Raw genomic sequence first — 24,608 nt, 5'->3', positions numbered from 1 at the left:
CACACTGCACATATCTTATTTTGAAGTAAAAAACCAAAACGGCAAAAACATCCGCATGTGGCCCGCGGGCCGTAGTTTGAGGACCCCTGCCTTAGATGATCATGTTGTTGAATCAAAGGCCCTTCATTCTGAGAAGACGAAGACCCAGGAGCGATGTGGTTGAAATTGTACGGTGTGGTGACAGATAAGATGATCACAGACTGATGTACCACAGGCCAGACCTGGACGGAGACAGACGGACGCTGGAAATAAATAAGGGGGCGGAGATGGTTGGTGCAGGGCATGGTTCCAGGCCCTCACTCACGAGGTGGCAGAGCAGAGCATGGAGCATCGGCTTGCGTCAGCCAGACCCACGCCTGAGCCCAGCTCCTCCTGGGAAGCCTTGATGTGAGAACTGGCCCAGACGTCCAGGTCTCTCCTGAGCCCCGGTCCCCCTGCTGCACCGGACTCACTCCTGTCGACCTCACAGGCTTTGGAGGGTGACTGGAGGTAACCCATGCGGGCCCCTGGCACGTGGTAGGACACTCAGTAAGGGTTCCATCGCCTCTTTCCCTTCTGAACAGGTTTTGTAAGAACAGAGACTATTGCCCGGCCGGTGCGGCTCAGTGATTGAGCATCGACCTATGAACTAGGTCAGTGGTCGGCAAACTCATTAGTCAACAGAGCCAAATATCAACAGTACAACGATTGAAATTTCTTTCGAGAGCCAAATTTTTTAAACCTAAACTTCTTTTAACGCCACTTCTTCAAAATAGACTAGACCAGGCCGTGGTATTTTGTGGAAGAGCCACACTCAAGGAGCCAAAGAGCCACATGTGGCTCACGAGCCGCAGTTTGCCGACCACAGAACTAGGAGATCACGGTTCGATTCCCAGTCAGGGCACATGCCCGGGTTGTGGGCTCGATTCCCAGTGTGGGGCGTGCAGGAGGCAGCCAATCAATGATTCTCTCTCATTAATGTTTCTGTCTCTCTCCCTTCCCTTCCTCTCTGAAATCAATAAAAATACATATTTTTTTTAAAAAAAGAACAGGGACTATTGCCATTTGTACGTTAGTTCCCTGTTTGCACAGGCCTCTCCCGTGTCTGATTCTCCAGGCGCCCTGATGGGTGCTGTTGTCACATCCCCCCTTTGTGCTCGTCCCCATGACCTGCCTCCCCTCCGATGCGTTCCCTCGCCTGTGTAGTTGGGTCCTGCCTTTTTCCCCGGCACCTCACCGCTGTGTGCATGAGCCGTGGTCTGTCACTCTGTCACCTGAATGTGGGGGTGACGGGACCATTACCCACAGGCAGGCGTTTAACCTGTTCCCCTCCTCGGCTCTGTACAGAAACATCCGTGCAAAGGGGACGCACACGATTGAGCACGTACCCGGTCGGTGCCAGACACTTGGCAGGTTTCGTCTCATCTGACGCTCACCAAAAAGTACAGCCGAGGTGGGTCCCGTTATTCCTCTCGTCCTATTCGTGACAGGATCGCCACAGACCTCAAACATAGGGAGTGGAGTGACAGGAGCCAGTCCCAGAGGACGAGGCAACTCTAGGACTTCATTCGTATGAAATGTCCAGAATAGGCAGATCGATGGAGGCGGAACATGCGTGAGGCGTTGCCAGGAGCCCCGGGGGCTAGAGGCAAATGGGGAATGACTGACTCACCGCTGGTGGGTATGCGGTCTCCCTAGAGGACGGTGAAAATGTTCTGAAATGGATGGGGACGTGGTTGTCCCATTCTGCGGCTACCTTCCACTTTGAGTGAATTGTGTTTTAAATGAATGAGTCACAGGGTGTGTGAATTATATCTCCGTCCAGCTGATTTTTTAAGTCGTAGAACAACGAAAACAAAATAGGCGCAGAGAAGCTAGGGAACGTGCCCACGATCACGGAGCCAGCGAGGAACAGGCCCGGGGTTTGAGCCTGGCACGTTGAGTGTAGGTCTGCCTCTGGCTCCTTCCCACCCCCCATGCCAGCCTGACAAATTCAAACCGCCCCTTTAAGCCCCTCCCAACCCCCCACTCAACTCTGCCTCTTTGCCCAGGGTTTCCTGCGTCTCCAGGCAGCCTGCGTGCTCCCTCTCCCGGGTCCTTCTGCCCTGAAAAGACCTCGTCTCCAGGGCTTTTCATCGTGTCCTGGACGGCGGGCTGTCTGTTTGCCCCCTCGGAAAAATGCTTCTACAGAGGAGAGCTGGGGTCCTTTCCACCTATGACCCCAGGCCCAACCTTGTGGCTGCCACCGGCCCTGTGTGTTAGGTCCTGAGGCTGTGGCTGAGAGCATGGGGCGCAAGCCAGCCCCTGTCACAGAGCATCCTTCCATGAAGAATGTCCCATCCCGGCTAGTATGGCTCAGTGGTTGAGCATCGACCCATGAACAAGGAGCTCACGGTTGGATTCCTGATCAGGGCACATGCCCAGGTTGCAGGCTGGATCCCCAGTGGGTGACGTGCAGGAGGCAGCCGATCAATGATTCTCCCTCATCATTGATGTTTCTATCTCTCTCTCCGTCTCCCTTCCTCTCTGAAATCAATAAAAACATATTAAAGGAAAAAAAGAAAGCAATGGCCCATGTGGGGCACTTTTATGGACACAGTTGGATTGGGGAGTTTGCGTGATGAGCTCTTCACATGGACGAGGCCACAGTGGCCAGGCCAATCTCCACGGGGGGTCACCGAGCCCTGCCTTCTGTGTCTGCAAATGGAACCTCATTCCAGACAGCCTTCTGGCAAAGCCCGTGCAGTTAGGATAGGAGACGAGATAAGGATGTGTGCGGTCTGGGGAAAGCACATCGTTGCCTGTGGGGAAATACCCGCAGGTTCACGTCCGCGTGGTGGGCATGAAAGATCCCCGCACACACACAGGTGACACTGCTTCATTGTATTCTCGTTCTTTCTCCCAGTTACATAGAGCACGGCCTTGGAAGCTTTAGTCAGAACTCAACTGAAATTGGACACAGGTAGGGATTTTAAGAGAAATTAGATTTCTCTATCAGAAAGGTCCAAAGGTAGTAAAAGCACGCGTGCAAAGACTGAAAGGGCAGGCATCAAGAAGTTATCAGTAATGGCCGCTCACGGGAGCCAGCTCTAAAGTCGCTCCAGGGACTCTACACTGTAAACTCATGTCACCCGCCCACCCTCCTTCTGTGGTTGGTCCCCACTTCGCCCGTGGAGGGACCCCAGTCTGCACGAGCTCCCTGTTCTGGATGGCACGGTCACAGTGCTTTTTAATTGCTCTTCTCTGCTGGTCTTCGTGTTTTGAATTTCTTGCAGTGATATGTAAATTATTAGGAATAACACATATTCAATGCTATTATAAACAAATTGTTATTTAAAACAAACCAAAGAAGGCACCCTGGCTGGTGTGTTCAGTGGTTAGAGCGTCAGCCCCGGCACCAAAGGGTCGTGGGTTCAATTCCCGGTCAGGGGACTCGTACCTGAGTTGCAGGCCAACCCCTGGTCAAGGCATGTATAGCACATGCTAGAGGCAACCTGTCGGTGTGTCTCTCTCATATCAATGTTTCTCTCTCTCTCCCCGCCGCTCTCTCTCTTCTCTCTCCCTCTCTCCCTCATGCCCTCCCTCTCTCATACTCTCTCTAAAAACCAGTGGAAAAAATATTCTCGGGTGAGGATTAACAAAACAAAACAGAACAAAGAATGTAGCAACTGCTGAACAGAAATGCTTTTCCAGATGGCGGCTACCTTGCACTGGGAATTGTGGGGCTCACGACAGCCCGTTCACCAGCGGGACTGACCTGAGAGTGACTGGCTGCAAGGCTTATGGCTAAGCGCTGCTCGCTGTTAAAGTCATCTGGGAGCGCCTTCCCCTGCACATTGTTAACCCACAGAGCGGGGGGCCTGCTGGCTCATTCTGGGGGCCCCTCCCCTCCACGCTGCTGACCCAGGTCTTCCCATAACAACACAGATCTCTGCCTGGCCCTCCCCCTGGGACTCATTCACAAAGCAAACAAAGACAAAGCTGAAGCGGTTTCACGAGGGAAAAGCCTCCGTGCGCTTGATGACTTCTTGGCAGAGGAGGGACGGGAAGTGTGCCGCCGCCTGGCGTCTCCTCGGGCCTCCTCGGGCCCCTCTCGCTGGCCACGCCTCACGGTGTGGGGTCAGCATTCCTCTCTGAGATCCAAGGGAAGGGAGGCGCTGAGGTTCACGGACACCCAGGCTGTTTCCAGGCTGATAAAGGTGCCGGGTCCGTGATTTCTCAGGTTTTCCGAACACGGAGCCGTTGAGGTTCCATTGTTTTCCATCGGATGACCACCGACTGTCCGGTGTCAGGTCTGGGGAGGCCTTCCCCACCTCCGGCCACCTCCGCGGAGACGGGCATCCGAGGCAGCCAGCCTGTAAAGTCATCGGTAGGGCGTGGCCCCTGCCTCACAGGTGGGCATGAGAAATGTCTGGCCTGTTCGGGAACGTTCGGGGGCACTTGCTTGCACCTTAGTTCTACGTCTTGCTGATGGCCTCCTCAAGAGAAGGAAGCCTTTTCCCTGTTTCAGCGTTCAGTTCTAATTGAGCTGGGGAGCATGGCATTCTCCATGGAGTGTGAGAGAAGATCCCTAAAGTGCCTGCCATGACTTAGAAAGGTCCACGTCGCTGTGATAGGAGGGGCTGCAGATGAGCCACGTTCTTCCCCGAGGAGGGGTGAGATCATGCATCCAGCCCTAGCAGGTGTGGCTCAGTGGATAGAGTGTCGGCCTGCGGACCGAAGGGTCCTGAGTTCGATTCCAGTCAAGGGCACGTACCTCGGTTGCAGGCTCCTCCCCGGCCCGGGCCCTAGTCAGGGCTTGTATAGGAGGCAACCAATCAATGTGTTTCTCTCACAGCAATATTTCTCTCTGTCTTTCCCTCTCTCTTCCACTCTCTCTAAAAAGTCAATGGAAAAACATCTGCAGGTAAGGATTAAAAAAAACACATGCATCCAGCTGTTGAAACTCATCTGCATGCAGGGAACCACGCCACAGGTGCTCGAAGTGCAGGCGGGCCTCGGGGTCACGCACACCTGGCCTGCAGGTCACGCACACCTGGCCTGAGTAAGCCAAGGCCAGGGCCGCAGTTGGGTGAACAGACAAGCCAGGTGGCGCCTGGAAATAGAAGCCTGTTACCCAAGAGGGAGGTTGGTCTGAGAGTCGTGAAAAGTGACCAGGCTGCGGATGAGGGCAGATGCGTTGGGGACGAGCAGAAAGCTGAGCATCCGGGAAGTCTGTGCCCATTGGGCGGGCGGGCATACTCTGTATCTCTGGCTGGCCCCTTCCTCACTTCCTGCAAAACTGAGCAGGTGCTCTAGACCAGTGGTTCCCACAGGGGGGCAATTTGATTTTTAAGGGGGGGGCAATTCGAGAATGAGTTATGAACAGTGAATTTTTTGCATTTCTTATAGTTCTAGGGGCCTCATATACAGTATGTAAATATGTCTTGTGGCATATTTATGCATTTCAGTTCTCTATTATATGTTCTGAAACTTTATTGGCTATTTTTTCATATCACTTCATATTATTATTTTTTAAACAATTTGTTAGTGATTTCTTCCTCAGTACTTAACTGTCCTTTCGTTCTTTTTATTTTTCTCGTTCATGGATGCCATGTTCTTTGGAAGCTTGTTTAGACCAAGTTAATGGCCTTTTAGGCTTCCTCCACGTGAATAGGAGTTCACTTTTTGAATAAGAATTTTATGTCACGGAGGGCGGGGCATCAGGATATTAGAGATGCTTAGGTGGGGCGTGGCCAAAACAAGGCTGGGAACCACTGCCCTAGAGGGTCCCTGATCTGTGTGCACGTCTCCTGCTTGCCCATCGCTGAGCTGAGCCTCAGCACTTGTGGTTCCCATGCAACAGGCCACTTCTGAGTGGGACCAGGCAGCTGGGAGCAGGTGACAGAGACCGAGGTGGGGGTTGAGGGGATAGGGTATCTGGAGACGCTGACAGAGCAAATCCTGAATCCAGAAGGGAGTCCCCTTTAACAAGGGCCCTGTGGCAAGCATTCCATACACAGGTCCCTCCCTTAGAGCAGGGACACAAACTTATTGATTATAGGTTTGTGTTTAATCTTACTAAAACCTGAACTGTCTGAGGTTCCACTGAAAGTAAAATAGTGCCAGTGGCTGTCCTTGGAATAAACCCAGTACACAGCATCGTGTGATAGAATGGTTCCTTCCTTGGCTGTCTGTCCAACTAGCTCCTGAGCTGTTTGAGGGCAGGACTCTTCCCTCTCCTTCCTCAGTGTCCAGCGGGACAGATGTTGGAGGAAGGCTCCAGGATGGATGGAGACAGGGAAGGTACTCCTGTCTCTGCTCCCCTCATCCCGGGCTGAGCGGGGGGTGCCTGAGGGCCCCGTCGGCTCTTTAACAACCACTCGGGGTGCTGAAAGGCTACCCCAGGCTACTTTCCTTAGTATGTTCGTGTGTACTTCTTTGGCTACGACGGACAGTGAAAGAGAAGTGAGAAGAAGAACAAAGCCCGGTCACAGGGCTGTGAAACCGGCAGCGAAAGTGATTGATAGCACGCATTAGAGGGCACGGAGCCGTTCAGTGGGTTCTTCTGATTCACGTTTCTTCTTTTCACGTTTTCGCTCATTTAGAAAGAGCCAAAGTAAACACACAGAAAACGCGGTGAACTTCCTGCTGGCCTTTGGTTTCCTTCCTCCGAGCTGCAGGGGGGTCACCGGCCACTTCATTCCACGTGCGTTTTCCTGCCGGTGACGAGGTCCCCACTCAACATTAGGCGAGGCCTCTTTCCCCTGCTCCTCTGCAGCGTGGCCAGCCCTCCTGTTCTTGCTTAAAAAACAATACATTGGGGCCCAGCCGGCGTGGCTCAGGGGTTGAGCATCGAGCTATGACCCAGGAGGTCACGGTTCGATTCCCGGTCAGGGCACACAGGACCAGGTTGCAGGCTCGATCCCCAGTAGGGGGCGTGCAGGAGGCAGCCAATCAATGATTCTCTCTCATCATTGATGTTTCCATCTCTCTTTCCCTCTCCCTTCCTCTCTGAAATCCATTTTAAAAAATTGTGGGTTTTTTTTTTAAGTTAAAAATGATACGTGGGGAACAAATGAAAGGCAACTCGTAATTGTGAAGTTATTCCTGAACATGGAGGGAAGAAATGAGCTGTGAAAACGTGAACACTCTAATTGACTGTGAGCTGTGTGCTTACCACATTAGAACTGCAGATGTCAGAATTCATTTTCCCGCTCAGTGGCCTGACACAATGGTAATGAGCTGCTTACACACACAACTGTGCATTGAAAAGCCTGTAACGTCTCATAATTAGAGGTTGACTTCGCTGCCAGCCTGGCAAGCGGTCTGACTGTTCCTGTGGAGACTGATGGCTTCTGCCTTTGAGTAGCTGCTGTCATCCAGGGGGAGTGGAGATTTCGGGCCTGATTGTTCAGCCCATGGCGGTATCTCCTCTTCACCCTGGGTCATTTGGGGTCATTTCCCTGCTTGCCAGCACCATGGCAGAAAGTAAAATAACAGATTTAACTTATAGTTACTTTTATTTTATTTATAAACTAGAGGCCCGGTGCACAAAATTCATGAATGGGGGGGGGGTGTTCCTAAGCCCAGCCTGCACCCTCTCCAATCTGGGACCCCTCAAGGGATGTCCGACTGCATGTTTAGGCCCGATCCCAGTGGATCGGGCCTAAATGGGCAGTCGGACATCCCTCTCACAATCCAGGACTGCTGGCTCCCAACTGCTCACCTGCCTGCCTGCCTGATTGCCCCTAACTGCTTCTGCCTGCCAGCCTGATCACCCCCTAACCACTCCCCTGTCAGCCTGATCGATGCCTGACTGCTCCCCTGCCGGCCTGATTGCCCCTAACTGCTCTCCCCTGCAGGCCTGGTCACCCCTAACTGCCTTCTCCTACAGGCCTGATTGCCCCCAACTGCCCTCTCCTGCTGGCCTGGTCGCCCCCAACTGCCCTCCCCTGCAGGCCTGATAACCCCCAGCTGCCCTCCCCTGCTGTCATGATCGCCCACAACTGCCCTCCCCTGCTGGCCATCTTGTGGCAGCCATCTTGTGTCCACATGGGGGGGCCATCTTTGACCACATGGGGGCAGCTATCTTGTGTGTTGGAGTGGTGATCAATTTGCATATTACCTCTTTATTATATAGGATCATTATATAGGAAGAGCTTGAAGTTTAAAACAATGCATTTGACTTTTTACTTACAGTTTTTTTAAAATAATATTAAGCCTGGCCGGCATAGCTCAATGGTTGAGCATCAACCTATGGACCAGGAGGTCCCAGGTTCGATTCCCAGTCAGGGCACATGCCCAAGTTGCAGGCTCAATCCCCAGTGCGGGGCATGCAGGAGGCAGCCGATCAATGATTCTCTCTAATCATTGATGTTTCTATATCTCTCCCTCTTCCCTTCCTCTCTGAATTCAATAAAATATCCTATATAATAAAACCCTAATATGCAAATTGACCGAATGCCAGAACGACCAGCAGAACAACTGGTCACTATGACGCGCACTGACCACCAGGGGGCAGATGCTCAATGCAGGAGCTGCCCCCTGGTGGTCAGTGCGCTCCCACAGGGGGAGCGCCTCTCAGCCAGAAACCGGGCTCATGGCTGGCAAGTGCAGCGGCAGTGGCGGGAGCCTCTCCCACCTCCGCTGCAGGTGGGTGGTAAGGAGCAAGGAGTCCTGGACTGCAAGAACCCCAGGCTGCGAGAGGAATGTCTGACTGCCGGCTTAGGCCCAATCCCCTAGGCGATCGGGCCTAAGCCGGCAGGTGGACATCCCCCAAAGGTTCCTGGACTGCGAGAGGGTGCAAGCTGGGCTGAGGGACACACACCCCCCCCCCCGCCAGTGCACAAATTCCGTGCACCAGATCTCTAATAAATATATATTTTAAAAGAACATTATGTTCCTTGAAGGCCCCTTAACAAGCAATAAACTTAAACATTTTCACATGCCATACCACAAAGCCATAATTTAGATCCTGGGGATACGGGGCCAAGGAATAGTATTATTCATTGTTCAATGTTGGTGGAGGGGCTCAGATCATGGGTTATCATCCCTTCCACGCCAAACCCCTCTCTCCAAAGAGATAAATCTGGTGCTACAACTGGACAAGCACCGAAATAAATTGAAACCCATTTCATTGTAATGTTTCTCCTGTGACAATCCCATTGGATTCCCTGTAAGATACCTCTGAATTCTCTGAAAAATTAATTATATCCCGTAGAGTTTGAGGGTTAAGGATATGGGCTGGGAACTGGAGATAAATTTGCCAGTGACTTCTGTAGGTTTCTGGTTCTGTGATGAGAAATAAATCAGCAAAGGTTCATGCTCTCCCTAGGCAGTGCATTTTTCATGATCATTTCTCTGGCCACTTCTGGCCAAGCTCTGGCATTTCCTGGGGAGTAAGTGAATGATAGCAATCCAGAAGCAGCATGGGGGGCCCTGACCGGGTAGCTCAGTGGGTTAGAGCACCGTCCTGATTAGTGGAGGTTGCCGTTAAAGAGGAATTAAATCATAAATTATTTTAAAAATTAGAACCATAAGTGAATATTAGTATATTTCTGAGGCGAGGGAGGACTTCTCTCTCCATGAATCCCAAAGCCAAATGCCAGTAAAGGAGAAATTGATGGATTTGCCCACATCAAAAATAAACTTTGGCCTAGCAACAAAACATTTATGTAAAAATAAATGTTCCAGCCTCGTGTTTTGGCCATGAAATCCGACCCACTCAGCATCAGCAGTGTGATGGACAGTAAGCGCATCCAATGCAGGGTGGACCTGGACCCTGATTTGCACTGGGTGCCTAAGACTTGTTCTGATTTCACATTTCTTTTTTTTCTTTTTTAAAATAATTTACTAAAGCCCCTCACATTTGGGTTAGCAGCCAGAGTTCAGGGGAGGTGTTTTTGTTCCTTCGGTGGGAAATAAAGCCTGGTGAGTCAGCCCGTTCTTCCCCCGTGACCGACTGGAATACCATGGTTGCGGTATTTTCAAACATTTCCTCTGGCAGTTAAATATGTAATATTGGGGGAAATATCACAACATATGTAAAAGACAAGTTAATCAAAAATACATATAAATGAAGAGCTCTCACAAATCAATAAGAAAAACAATAAATACTTTATCAGGAAGATGGACTAGGCATGAATAGGAATTCACTAAAGACAAACAGAAGGCCAAGAAACACGTAAAAAATGTAGGCAGTGAAACATTGGTGGAGACAGAAAGTATAAATTCTAGAAGAAATATAGTTGAAAGCAGCTGAGAGGTGATGTCTTCTTTGCTGATAACGATTCACTCAGAGTCTGGCACGTAGCACGCACTCCACAAATATTTGTCGGATGAATGAGTAAGCAGAGATGAAGAACACAGGTAGAGGCCGTTTTTAAGGGGGAAAAGGGCAAGTTAGGTCAACTTTTATTGGAGAGCCTGTTTTGCCAGTAAAACTAGAGATGATGTCATCCGAAGACCATCCCTAGTGTCCGCTCCTGACGGCCTCCAGGGAGAGTGCACCGAGATAGGAGAGCCTCTGAGACAGCACTCAGGGTTCAGACCGTTCTCTGCAAGGCCTTTTGTCTGGATGTGCAGCTGCTCTTCCTCTTCCATTCCCCGTGGATGACAATGACGTTGCCCTTTTCCAGCCTCGTGTTTTGGCCATGAAATCCGACCCCCTCAGCATCAGCAGTGTGGTGGACAGGAAGCGCATCCGATGCAGGGTGGACCTGGACCCTGGTTTGCACTGGGTGCCTAAGACTTGTTCTGATTTCACATTTCTTCTTTTTGTTTAATCATTTACTAAAGCCCCTCGCATTTGGGTTAGCAGCCCGAGTTCAGGGGAGGTGTTTTTGTTCCTTCGGTGGGGAAATAAAGCCTGGTGAGTCAGCCTGTTCTTCCCCCGTGACCGTGACCGGCTGGAATACCATTGTGGCGGTATTTTCAAACATTTCCTCTGGCAGTTCAATTAGGACACTGATTCCCTCTGTGCCCTGGGTGTCACAGAGCTTCCCGACATGGGTTCTTCTCTACTGGCTTTGGGCAAAAAAATAAATAAATAAAATAAATATATATATATATGACTGCTTTCTGAAACTAACAATGTCAAAATTAAATGTCTTTAAGGAGAGGGCCCAATAGAACCCCCTCAAAGAATAATTTACTGCAGAGCAGTGGTTCCTTCAGACTCAGCCCAGAAGGAGCCTCTAAAGAGAACAAGGTCTGCCCAGCCGGCATGGCTCAGGGATTGAGTGTCGACCTATGAACCCGGAGGTCCTGGTTCGATTCCTGATGGAGGCGCATGCCCGGGTTATGGGCTCGATCCCCTGTGTGGGGCGTGCAGCAGTTGATAAATGACTCTCTCATCATTGATCTCTCTCTCTCTCTCTCTCTCTCTCTCTCTGTCTCTCTCTCTCTCTCTCTGAAGTAAAATATATATTTAAAAATTAAATAAATAAATAAAAAGAACAAGGTTTGAGTGGTGGGTCTCTAAAGAGCCTTTTAAAGAAATGGAAGGAAGCAAGGAAGAGAGGGAAGGAGGGAGGGGACTAGAAGAGAAAGGAGGAAGGGAGGGGAAAATTGGATTTTCCACCGGAAGCTTTGCTTTCCTAGAGCTGATTTCCACAGCAAACAGGAGAACGTGTACTGACTGTTTCTAGGAAACTCCAGGTAATGTAGGGTTTGTCTCGATGCCATAGTCACATACTGTCTTAGCTCAGGCCACAGAAGCCAGTTCCACAGGCTGGGTGACTAATGACAATGGAAGTGTATTTCTCACACTTCTGCAAGTGCGAGGTCAGAGGCCCGCACAGTTGGCTTCTGGGTGCGAGCCCTGTTCTGGGTGCAGCCTGCTGACTTCCTGTCGTATCCGCACGTGGCAGAGAGGGGCACAAAGCCCACCCTGCTGACTCCAAGGGCACTAATCGCATCACGAGGGTTCCACCATCATGACCTCTGCGAACCCTGCTTACCTCCCAAAGGCCGCCTCCGCATACATCGAGTTGAGGGGTCGGCTCCCAGCATATGCACTTTGGGGGGACATGATACACAGGAAATGTCACAAGTTAGTAGAGAAGAGTTGCAGACCTGGGAACGACACGGATGATGATGTTATAAATAACATTTATTCCTTGATCTGTCACTTAACTTACCCAGGTCATGCTTCATTCCTTTTTTCTTTTTTAATATGTTCTTTATGGATTTCAGAGAGGAAGGGAGAAGGGGAGAGAGAGAGGAACATCAATGATGAGAGAGAATCATTGAACTGCTGCCTCCTGCACGCCCCACACTGGGGATCGAACCCATAACCTGGCATGTGCCCTGACTGGGAATCAAACCGTGACCTCCTGGTTCATAGTTCGACGCTCAACCGCTGAGCTACACCAGCCGGGCCCATGCTTCGTTCTTGCTACAGCACCACACATCTGAGTAAAACCACCAAAGACCAGAGAGCCACCAATATTCTCCAGGTCTTTGGCTTTCAAACTGGATTTCTGGGGGCACTGGGACCCCACCGGAGCTAAGAGGCTGCTGTGGGGGCAGGGAGGTGCGCAGAAGGTGGGCTGAGAGCCGTCGGGGTGCAGGTGGCGTTTTCATAATTCCTCAAAGCGTCTCGCAGCCAGAACTCCTCACTCAGGCTGCTACGAGCCCTGCGTGGTGCTAACGTTCCACTTAACCCAGCCGTTTCTTCGTAGTCTGGGGGAGGGCAATTTAGCGCAAGAGAGAACATAATTATAGGCGCTCGCTTTTAAGGAGTCGCTTCTCGGTGTAGAAGTTAAGTAGCTCTGGAATTGGAACACCTACTGGAGGTAAGTAAATGATTCTCCCCCCTGTTTAAATGCGAGCCGTCAGAAATAATGACAGCATTTATTTCAGCCGACATCCTAGCTGATGCTTGAGAAAGCATGAAGCGCAGAGCGAAATGCCCCCGCGACTCTATTTCTCAGGGAAATGCAGTTTGTAAAATTTCCTCTTCAGAAGCTGGCGTATTCTGATTCCCTGGAGGCTAATTTTTGTTGCTTTCTGAGTAGGATAAAAATGACTGTGACTTGTACTAATGCACACGATTTAAAGAGTTCTCTGTCACGCCCAAGTTTTCAACTTCTATCGTTATGATGCGCAGTAATTTACTTTTTACTTATAATCTCCTATGGCTAACGAGTCTAGAAATGCCCCCGAGTTCAGAGGTTACCAGGAAAATGGTTAAATCTTTACTACATATGATTCCATGACATTTTGTCAAGGATGCCTCACTGTGAACAAAATGAGAGAGAAGTTAGAACCCTGAAGTAGCAAAGTCCAAAAATATCCTCAATGTTAGGAAGGACTCCGAGCTCCTGACAGCTCAGGATTACAGTGGGACTATCTCCCCTCGGCCTGATGTCATTGTAGTTGAGAAAGGGGACAGATAGAACTTTTCTTGGGGTGCACTATAGATGCACCTGCCTGGCCTGTAGGAGAGCCGTGGGTACCCAAGGTGAGGTCCCCTCAGAATCCTGGGATAATCGAATAAATAGAATGAGCTCAGAGCTGTACTCTGCACACACAGAGCATAGAATATTGGAATCTGAAGGTCATTAGAGTTCATCTGGGCCACCCTTCCTCTCTGAAATAAAATATTCTTAACATTAGGATATATATATATATATATATATATATACATATATATATATATATATATATATATATATATAATTTGTTTTTAATATGAGAGGGGAGACTGATAATAAAAGAGACTTAAAAGATAAAATGCATGACCTTGTTAGGATCCTGACTTCTACAAGATGATCTATAAAAAAGTCCTTTTGAGAAACTTGAATACGGACCGGGTATTACTTGGTGTTAAGGAATTAGTGTCCATTTTGTAGGGTGTGATAATGGCAGAGGGGTTCCTTTGGGAGCAGAAAGTCCTTGCCAGTTACAGTTGCGTTGTTATTAATGGATGAAATGGGAACTTCTGGGGTTTACTTTAAAAGACTGTTAAATAAAGGGGTGGGCTGGGCTAGCAGAAACGTAATTGGCAAAATGTTGACAATTGCTGGAACTGGGAAATGAGAGTTTATTCTAGTACTAGAGGCCCGGTGCACAGATTCGTGCACAAGTGGGGTCCCTCAGCCTGGCCTGTGCCCTCTCGCAATCTAAGACCCCTCGGGGAATGTTGGAGGCCCAGTGCATGGATTCGACCCGATCCTCGCAGGCCAGGCCGAGGGACTCCACCAGTGCATGAATCCATGCATATAAGATCTTTGGTTAATCTCTTCCCACCCTCCCCCCTTTCCCCTTCTCTCTGAGATTCATCAGTCTGTTCCATGTTTCCATGCCTGTGCGTTGAGCATCTGCCCCCTGATGGTCAGTGCATGTCATAGCTACCGGTTGAACGGTTGATCGCTTAGGCTTTTATATATATATGGATTCTCTCTACCTTTGTGTGTGTTTGAAAAAATATAATTCAAAGCTTTTACATCCTTTTACCTTGAGTGTTTTTTTAAGACTATGGAGTGGACAACATCTACATAAAAGGGTGGAGACTGCAGGCCTGCTAGGACACCTCTCTTCTTGGTCTCAATGAAGGACTCTTTGGGGGTTGAGTGGGGCCCTGGCAGTCCCTGGTTGCTTCATTCCTGGCCGCAAGGACCCCAGGGAGTTGCCTGGGGGTCGTGCTCACATAAAACAGGTCGGAAATGATTCCGCAGAGCTAGACTGCCGTGGGCTGCCGGGTGAGCTTCCGTAGCCTCCAAACTAGACTTGTGCACCTTTGGTCCCCAGTCGGCTGGCTCATCTTCTCCCAGACTCCGGGGTTGGACAGAAATCAGATGGCCTCCGGCTGGAAGCACAGGGAATAAACGGTGCATTGAGAAGCAGCTCCTGTGACAGTCCATTCATTTCTGTGCCTGTGGAATACAGGGAGACCGAAACGCATGGAGCATAACAGGTGTTTAAACTGGCGTATTTGCGTCACCTGTCGGAAGAGGCACGCCTACATGTTGAACTGTGTGTTTTAGTAACGACTGTAGGGTTTTAGCTTCTGATGGCAGCCAGGCTCCTGGTTTTGGTGCCAGGTTTGGCAGCCACTGCAGCGTGGGTGTCCGTGTCGAGCATGGAACTACAGAGGCTCGGTCCACTTCCCTCCCTCAGCTCCGCTCCCAGTGTGCACTCCGGTCAGGCGCTTGCACTCACTCAGCAGTCAGGTGGGAAGAGCACAGGCCTGGGAAACGAGACACATCTAGGTCCTGATTGCGGCTTCCCACCTTTAGGCAAAGTGACTGAATTTCTCTTTTTCTCATTCGTCCAATGAGGCCAATAGACTGGACACTGACACCCAGCTGCCCCACGTGGGGGTGAAGGGCCCGTGGCACCTGGCAGAGCACAGGCCTTGGTCATGCCTGTGTCCTTTCCTTCCGCCAAGGAGGACCCTGAGGCTGGTTACTCTCAATCCAAGGCATCCTCAGTGCTCAGCATTCTGAGCTCAAGAAAGGGGCAGCTTGCCCTGACCGGTTTGGCTCAGTGGATAGAGCGTCGGCCTGCGGACTGAAGGGTCCGAGGTTCGATTCTGGTCAAGGGCACGTACCTTGGTTGCGGGCACATCCCCAGTGGGGAGTGTGCAAGAGGCAGCTGATGGATGTTTCTCTCTCATTGATGTTTCTAACTCTCTATCCCTCCCCCTTCCTCTCTGTAAAAAATCAATAAAATATATTTTTGAAAAAAAGAAGAGAAAGGGGCAGCTTTCTGTGGGAAAGCCTGCATTGTCAGCTCACACACGTCTAAGCCCCGAGACGGGTAACAACTATGGAAACACCTCCACGCGCACACATGAGGAGGCTGTCTGCCATTGCTCCTGGGAACACCCCCATTTTCTGTTATTTTTGCTGATTGAAATCAAATACAGTAGGTGATCAAATACAGTGATCAATCAAATACAGTAGGTGATCAAACGTCATGGATTACCCTTCCTTTAAAAAAATCGAATGTTTTCAAACCAAGTAAACAAGATCAGGTCTAGAAATTTTAAATCCCTGGAACACGTCACAAAATCACTGGACGTCTCATTCACGGGAAAATCAGGTTGTCAAGCTTGTGCATGGGCTTGAGCAACACACCTGTGTGTGTGCAAGCCACTCGTCCAGGGCGAGGCTGCGTTCAGGACCCCGACGCCAGGGGAGCCCCCTCACGCCTCCATGCTGGCCCTAGACTCTATGCCTCGTTCTGCAGACGGCAGTTTATCTGTCTCTGCCGAGAAGCTGCGCTCCTGGAGGTCCAGGACCTTGGACAGGTCATCTTGGTGTGACCCAGACCCCTACGCAGGCTCTTGAACTTAGCAGATGCTCAATAAATTACTGCTGCCAGCCAGTGATTAAGCATGGACCCATGAACCAGGAGGTCATGGTTGGCTTCCCCATCAGGGCACATGCCCAGGTTGCGGGCTCGATCCCCAGTGTGGGGCATGCAGGAGGCAGCCGATCAATGATTCTCTCTCATCATTGATGTTCCTATCTCTCTCTCTCTCTCCCTTCCTCTCTCTGAAATGAATAAAATCCTATTTTTAAATTAATAATAATACATTATTACTATTACCTGTGGCTGACAGCTCCTCATAACGACTCCGGCTGCCCTGCTCTCCACAAGAAACATAATTGTCACCTTTGGGATGGGACAGGAAGATTTCGGAAAAGAAAGCCCATTTGAATCTCGTGCTACACGAGAAAGCTCTCTTCTGATTCTCGGCAAGTGTATCACTGCTCTCTCTTCTGTTTCTCATTTTTCTTAGTGACATCCAGTGTCCTACAGCTGAATTCTTAGTAACATGTCTGTGTGCCTGGGTAGAAAGGTCAAGAAGGTGGAAATCGTGAACAGGAAAAGACAAAAGCAAGAGAGACATTTTATATTTTGTCAACCAACACCTCAGTGTTCACTTCCAAAGCATGAGGTGTACATGGGAAGAATTTTGTTTAAAAAATGAGAAAATGTTGAGCGAATTTCTCAACTCTACATATGCTGGAATCTGCTGTGTCTCTGCCTGGAACAGCCCCATCCCCACCACCATCACCCTCATCATCACTCATTCATACACACACAACACGTACACACACAGACACACAACACGCACACGCACACCCTCCTTTTCTACCTAACTTCTCTTTAGCTTTTAAGTCTCCATGCTTTGTCTTTCCAGAACCCCAATTCTGAAATGGGCTCCCCTCTATGCAGCTCCCATGGGATCCTACACCTCCTCCAGCACGAGGCTTACCTGAGGGCAGGGCCCAGGTCTGTCTTTTCCACAGTTCGATCCCTTGTTCCTGGAATGGCACGCAACACGCTTATGGAATACATGAATTTCGATGAATCTGTATAAGCCCTTTCTTTGTATGAACTTTTGTTTATCTCTCTGAACAACATCTGTCACGTATGGCTGTTCGGGTTGTGTACTGTACTAGGACGTCCAGCAGAGAGGGGAGGGGAGGCGGAGATCAGCCCACCTGCCCATCACCAAGCCATTTGCACTGGCCGTGCCCGCCTGGAGGACAAGGTGCCTTTTTCTGATTTGCACTGTGGCTCCATCCCTGAACAACGCGTAGCGTCTTCAAAGGCCGTGAGGACTTCCCCTCGAGTTCCTAGGAGGACGAGGCCTGGGTGCTTTGGTGAAACTGTTTCTGTGGGTCCTTGGCCCACATCAGAGCCGAGACCCTGACCCCATCCACGGCCCAGCTCTCCCTCACGCTTCTCTCCTCTGACTTTTGTCTCCTGCAGGGTTTGGGATGACGACCCCCGCCACAGTAGGAGGGAAGATCTTTCTGATCTTCTATGGCCTCATTGGGTGTGCAAGCACCATCTTGTTCTTCAACCTCTTCCTGGAGCGGCTGATCACCGTCATCGCCTACATCATGAAGTCCTGCCACCAGCAGCAGCTCCGGAGAGAGGGGGCCCTGCCCCGGGAGAGCCCCAAGAACCCGGGCATCTGCGGCGCGGTGGGCGGCCTGGCGGGCTGGAAGCCCTCCGTGTACTACGTCATGCTGATCCTGTGCCTGGCCTCCCTCCTCATCTCCTGCTGTGCCTCGGCCATGTACACCTGCATCGAGGGCTGGAGCTACTTCGACTCCCTCTACTTCTGCTTCGTGGCGTTCAGCACCATCGGCTTCGGGGACCTGGTCAGCAGCCAGAACGCCATGTACGAGAGCCAAGGCCTCTACCGCTTTGCCAACTTCGCCTTCATCCTCATGGGCGTCTGCTGCATCTACTCCTTGTTCAATGTCATCTCCATCCTCATCAAACAGTCGGTGAACTGGATCCTGAGGAGAATGGACAGCGGGTGCTGCGGGCAGTGCCAGGGTGGCCTCCCGCGGGCACGCAGGAACGTGATCATGCCCGGCAACGTCTCCTCCGAAACGGGCGGGGTGATGGAGGGTGAGGCGGGCCGGCGGCGTCCCTCGGAGGAGATGATCTCCATGAAGGACTTCCTGACGGCCAACAAGGTGTCGCTGGCCGTCCTGCAGAAGCAGCTGTCCGAGTCGGCCAACGGCTGCCGCCTCCAGACGGGCACGCAGCCTCGGGACAGCGAGTTCTCCGGGGGCGTGGGGGCCTTTGCCATCATGAACAACAGGCTGGCAGAGACCAGTGGGGACAGGTAGGACCGAGGAGGCCGAGGGGAGAGCGGCCGGGAGAGGAGCGTCACCGAGCTCGGCTCTGCCCGTGGCTGGGCTGGTCCTGGGCCGCTCCTCTGCTTCCTGAAGCCCAGCTTGGGAAATCTCATCGTTTGGGCTCCAAGGAACAGCCGGCTTTCGGGGCCGCAGACGCGGAAGCCTCGATGCCTTCATCCTGATCTTTATTCTTTTCGTTTAGATTCAGTCTTTTAAACACAAATCGCAGAGCAGCCCAAGACCGAGGGCTGTTTCTTTGCTCCTCCTCCTGCTCCAGGGTTTAACTATTTGCTGGAGGGGGGTGGGGGGGAAGAGGAAGCCTTGATTTCCTGCTGCTCTCATCTTCCTTTGGAAAGAAAAGCCCTCAAGATCCTCATTTCCTCCTGGAGCCCTGCATGGCCGTGTTCACTCCGCCCCGGCCCCTCGGCACCAGCAGGGGAAGCGTGAGGCAGGTGTGGGCTCCGGCTGCCTTCGGCGCGGGTTTAAACCTCTGCGGTGCCACGGCCAAGGCAACCATCTGTTTTAGTCTTTACCTAGGTCTCTGCTTTCTGCTTTTCCTTTTCCCTTTTTTAAGATCTTAATGCTTGGCCAAAGTGTCTTTGGGACCTCCGTGTGTTAAGAACATGAAATTCAGCAGCGAAGAGGTTGGGGAGCCTCACCTTGGAGACTAAGGGATGCGGTTGGACATCCTCGCTGTCCGTGGTCTCAGGGACCACTTTGTTCTTACCAGGCCTGGGGGCCCATGGCAGAGATCATGGCTGACTATTGGTTAGAACTGGAAACTCAATAAACCCTCATTTTATTAACTAAGAGTCCATGGCTACTCATTGTGGGCAGGGGGAAGGGAGCGCGGTGGTGGTGGTGGGGGGGTGTCTAATGAAACAGGCGTTTATTGCACTCAGAGGAACAGGAAGCAGGAAATAACCTTTGGGGATAGGAGCCTCATCTTGGATTCGTGGCTGGAGAAACATTCTAGGCCAGACAATGAAATGTGGCTTTCCTTGTGGAATCTGTTTCAGCTCCGCCTTCTGGGATTGTAACAAGCCTAGTTGCATAACCTCCCAAGTAGTTAACATGTCCACGCTAGGAACAAGGGCTATTCATCTTCACGCGTGCAGGAGGGAACGTTTTAGGGATGAGCGTATCATTGAGAAGAGATAGCTGTTGTTTTTCTACGATAAGAATGGTGCACACACAGTTCTTCCAGACGTGATGAGGAAAGAACGGGTGCAATAAAGAAGATAAAGGGGCCCTGGCCGGTTTGCTCAGTGATTAGAGTGTCGGCCTGCACACTGCATGGTCTCGGGTTCAAATCCCGGTCAAGGGCACATTGTACCTCGGTTGCAGGCTCCATCCCCAGCCCCAGTCAGGGCGCATGCAGGAGGCAACCAATTGGTTTGTCTCACATCGATGTTTCTCTCTCCCTCTCACCCACGCCCCCCTTTCCACTCTATCTAAAAGCAATGGGAACATATTCACAGATAAGGATTTTGTTTAAAAAAGGAAGATAAAGGGGGAAACCGATGCCTAATGAAACTGAAATGTTGGGCAGAAACCATCAGAGCTGGGAGGACCGTTAGGGACCATCACATCCAACCACCTTGTTTTTTACACAAGGAAACGGGCACGGAGCGGTTGCTCCTTGTCTGAGCTCTCAGGGTCGATGGGGTACAGCGAGGGGAGCCCAGGTCTCCGTATGGGGAAGTCGGGCTCTTCGTCCAGGCTCCACGCAGCCGCAGAGCCCTCCTGCAACCGCTCCCTCTTCAGGCTGCGTGGCCTTTTCTCCCAGCTGGCAAACCCAAATATTTTCTCCACAAGGTCAGACGTGCCCAACAGCAGAAGTGTGCTAAGTAGCAGCCCTGGGCTTTGAATGGGGGGCTCTGCAGCTCCAACGTCAGAGGTCTTCAACCCTGGGAGAAGCACCCCTTCCCTGCAGAAGCATTCCATGGATCGGCATAGGAGGAACGAGGGAAATAGCTCCCATCAGAACATCAAGGTAACAGGTGCTGCCGGAGTGATCCACCGGCAGGCGCTAAAATTAGTGATGTTCACCTTTAAGCCGAGTCGGGACACTTGTCGTCTCAATGGATCGCCACCAAAACATCTAGTAATTACAGGGGGGGAAATAGCAACTTCCCCGTGTCGAATTCTGGCAGACACCACATGAACCAAGAGCGTTAACGTCACCAGTCGCACAGGCCGACGTCACGCATCAGCTGAAACGGTGCCCTGAGCGGGGTACAGCACCTGTGTGGCATCCTTCCCAGGAGCACATACCTTAGTCTAATCACGAGAAAACCACAGACAGAGTGGGGCATCCTACCAGGTAACGAGACACAGGAAGGCGGGCGTGCTGTCCCAGGTGGGAAGAGACCGAGGAGACGTGACAAGGAGGTTCAACATGGGAGCCGGGACTGGATGGATCCTGACTCACGGAAAGGACGTTAGTGGGAAAGCTGGGGTGAAACCCCACAACTTGTGGTCTAGTTGGGCATCGTCCTCACTGAGGTTACAGTCTTGGTTTTGATGGCTGCTCTGTGGTTATGTAAGGTGTTAGCATCAGGGGAGGTTGGGTGGACGGTATATGGGAACCCTCTGTACTACTTTTGCAATTGGACCAGACATCCAACGTTCTCTCAAAGTAAAACGTTAAAAAAAAAAAAAAGGAAACTTTCTCAGGAGTGCACACAGCCAGTCACACCTGGGTTTGGGCCGGGACCTGAGCACACACGTGGGACTCCAATTCAGATCTCACATCCACGCGGGTCGTGGCCAGTGGTCTCCAGCAGTCGCCCCGAGTGTGGTCCCAGCCCAGCAGCAGCCCCTGGGAACGTGTAGGAAGTGCAGATTCTCGGCGCTCCAACCCCAACGGAAGGAATCAGAGGCGCGAAGGGCAGGGCCTAGCAACCTGCATTTTAGCGTGTCCGCCGGGTGATTTTTTCCAGGAAAGAATCTTGTCCTGAGCGTGAGCTGGAAAGGACAGGACAGAGGCCCTTCCCCGGAGCCCAGCTCGTGTCCCCACCACGTTCTGCCACTGTGACCAGATCCCAGTGCCTCCCAGACTGACTCTCGTCTGCATCTCAGAGCCATTGCTGATGAACTTGACTTGATGAACTTGGCCCAGACGCCAAGACATCTCCTGTGGACACTGCTCTCAGGAGGCATTAAGACGAGGGTAATGAGTTGGCGTCCTGGATGTAGGCCGAGGTGGTGCTGTGTTATTTGGAAGGGACTTTTTAAGAAGTATCACCTCATGATGGTCCTTGGGGAGATTTCTGTGTCAGCATAGGCCAGTTGTCGGCAAAATGCGGCTCGCGAGCCACATGCGCTCGCAAGCCGCGGTTTGCCGCTCTGTTGACTAATGAGTTTGCTGACCACTGACCTAGACTCTCGATTCCAATAATTACAGGCTGTTGTTCTTCCTTATGATCAAGCCCCTGTCCCAGTGGTCGGCAAACTCATTAGTCAACAGAGCGGCAAACCGCGTCTCGAGAGCCGCAGTTTGCCGACCACTGCCGTAAGGCCGTTGGCTGATTGAATGTTCAGTCTTCCCAGCAGCGGCCTTGGAATTTGAGTTAATGCAGAATCACCTGCCAGAGGCCCCGTGCATCCAACATCCTCAAGCTCCGAGAGGCACCCGGGACATTTTTTTAAATGCATATTTTCAGGCCTTTCCTAGACCTTCTCAATCAGAATCTATCTATCTGTCTTTCTATCCACCTCCTATTGGCTGTTTCTCTAGAGCACCCTAATACACATTCCCACTTCACTTCCTCATTCCCTCCTGAATTATTCTGGAGAACATAAACGATCTTCTTACCGTTTATGAAGAACCATCCTTCCCTTTTTAAAAATATTTTTTTATTGATTTCAGAGAGGGAAGAGGGAGAAGGAGAGGGAGAGGGAGATGGAAACATCAATGATGAGAGAGAATCACTGATTAGCTGCCTCCTGCACACCCCCAACTGGGAATCAAGCCCGCAACCTGGTCATGTGCCCTGACCAGGAATCGAACGTGACCTCCTGGTTCATAGGTCGATGCTCAACCACTGAGCCACGCCGGCCAGGCCCTTTTGAATTGTACACCTTCAAGGAGAAGAGGCCTGTTACTGAATGTAACAGATGTCTAATTGGCTTCACCAAGGAGAATTCTTCAAAATGATTGCCGGTAAGGATACCATTATATATTTTTAAGTCAAAGAACTTTCTAGAACATGGAGTTACTGGTGGTGGGAATATCCAGTTACAACTGTCTGGTTTTGATCCAAAACATTTCTTCTTTCTTATTCTACTTTTTTCTCAGATTAGTGATGGGGCTGGGGGCTGGAATCCTGACGCGGTGTGAAACCCCTGGTGTGGAACCTGGTGTAGAACCCCCAGTGTGGAATATTGGTGTGGAATCCTGGTGTGGAACCTGGTGTGGAACCTGGTGTGGAACCTGGTGTGGCCCCCTGGTGGGAGCAGACAGACGGCTTCCTGTGGAGAGTTTCAGGTGCCCATTCTCTGCGCTGAAAGTGTGGCCACAGCTGTCCTTCAGCCACGGAGCCTGCCTCTCCCCCAGAGGCCTGCAAAGGAAAATGTCAGAAACCTCCCCGCAGTCCGTTCCCTGTGCAAAACCTTACGTAAGCGGACCCTTAACTGGAAGCCTCTGTAGGCGATATGACGAACGGGCCAGGGGAGTGGGTGCCGCTCACGGGACCGTCACTGACCGTCAGGACTAAGCTGCTTGATGAGTTTCATGCTGTGAGTCGTGGTCACAGCTCATCGCCAGGCCGATCCCACGGTCCCTTTTGGTCCAGTCAGTCGGTTGCCTTTCAGCCACTGAGCGATCTTGGGGGCCGTGGAGGGAGAGGAAGAGACTGATCTGAAGATACACCCTTTCTACCCTTGGACGCTCCATTTTCTTACTCAGCTTAACCCCTGTGATCCCTCACTTCTCCTCTTCTCTTAATTACCTGGTCCTTTTACCTCTCACTTCAGCAGCCCGCTGCTGGCCTGGCTGGTGTGGCTCAGTAAGCATCCCGTACACCAGCGGTTCTCAACCTTTCTAATGTCGCGACCCTTTAATACAGTTCCTCATGTTGTGGTGACCCCCAACCATAAAATTATTTTCGTTGCTGTTTTCCGATGGTCTTAGGCGACCCTGCTAGCAGTCACGACCCACAGGTTGAGAACCGCTGCTTTAGAGCCTAAGACCATCGGAAAACACAGATATTTACATTACGATTCATAACAGTAGCAAAATTACAGTTATGAAGTAGCAACGAAAATAATTTTATGGTTGGGGGTCACCACAACATGAGGAACTGTATTAAAGGGCCACGGCATTAAAAAGTTTGAGAACCACTGCCGTCCACCTAAAGGCGGCGGGTTTGATTCCCAGTCAGGGCACCTACTCAGGTTTCGGGTTTGATCCCTGGTTGGGGTGTGTATGGGAGGTGGTATCTCTCTCTCTCTCTCTCTCTCCCTCTCTCCATCTCTCCCTCTCTCCCTTTCTCCCTCTCCCTTCCTATCTCTAAAATAAATTTTTTAAAATAAAAAATAGGGTTTTGTGTTGTTTCTTTTAAAAAAAGGCCCTGCCGGAGCCGGTTTGGCTCAGTGGGAAGAGCGTCGGCCTGCAGACTTGGGGGTCCCGGGTTCAATTCTGGTCAAGAGCGTGTGCCTTGGTTGTGGGCACGTCCCCGGTGGGGGGTGTGCAGGAGGCAGCTGATCGATGTTTCTCTCCCATCGATGTTTCTGGCTCTCTGTCCCTCTCCCTTCCTCTCTGTAAAAAAATCAATAAAATATATTTAAAAATAATAAAATAAAAAATAAATAAATAAATAAATAAAGGCCCATTTCTGGTGCCTCCTGTGACCTGACCGGGGCCAGTGTGGTCACTGACAGTGTTTGGTTCTTGGTGCTGCATGAGGCGACCACTGAGGACTGAGAGGAGAGTTAGCTTCTCACCCTCACTGCTATTTGAGCCCCACTGTGTGTCATAGATCCGGGTGACTCTAGGAATATATGGAAGTCCTTGGGGGGGGG

The 24,608-nt window shown here is 51.0% G+C and overlaps 1 protein-coding gene across 1 annotated transcript in view; it reads left to right on the top strand.

Annotated features, from left to right (window-relative positions):
• KCNK13 (potassium two pore domain channel subfamily K member 13) overlaps positions 1–18,847 on the top strand; it is a 75,967-nt gene extending 57,120 nt beyond the window's left edge. The window contains exon 2 of the mRNA XM_008148418.3: positions 17,695–18,847. Within this exon, the coding sequence (XP_008146640.2) occupies positions 17,695–18,572 (878 nt within the window). The 3' untranslated portion in view covers positions 18,573–18,847. The remainder of the gene's footprint in view (positions 1–17,694) is intronic.
• The last annotated feature ends 5,761 nt before the right edge of the window (positions 18,848–24,608 follow it).

This window comes from Eptesicus fuscus, chromosome 5 (genome assembly GCF_027574615.1).
Source record: "Eptesicus fuscus isolate TK198812 chromosome 5, DD_ASM_mEF_20220401, whole genome shotgun sequence".
Taxonomy (NCBI): Eukaryota; Metazoa; Chordata; class Mammalia; order Chiroptera; family Vespertilionidae; genus Eptesicus; species Eptesicus fuscus.
The sequence above is the reverse complement of the archived record's forward strand: the minus strand, read 5'-3'. Positions and strand labels throughout refer to the sequence as shown.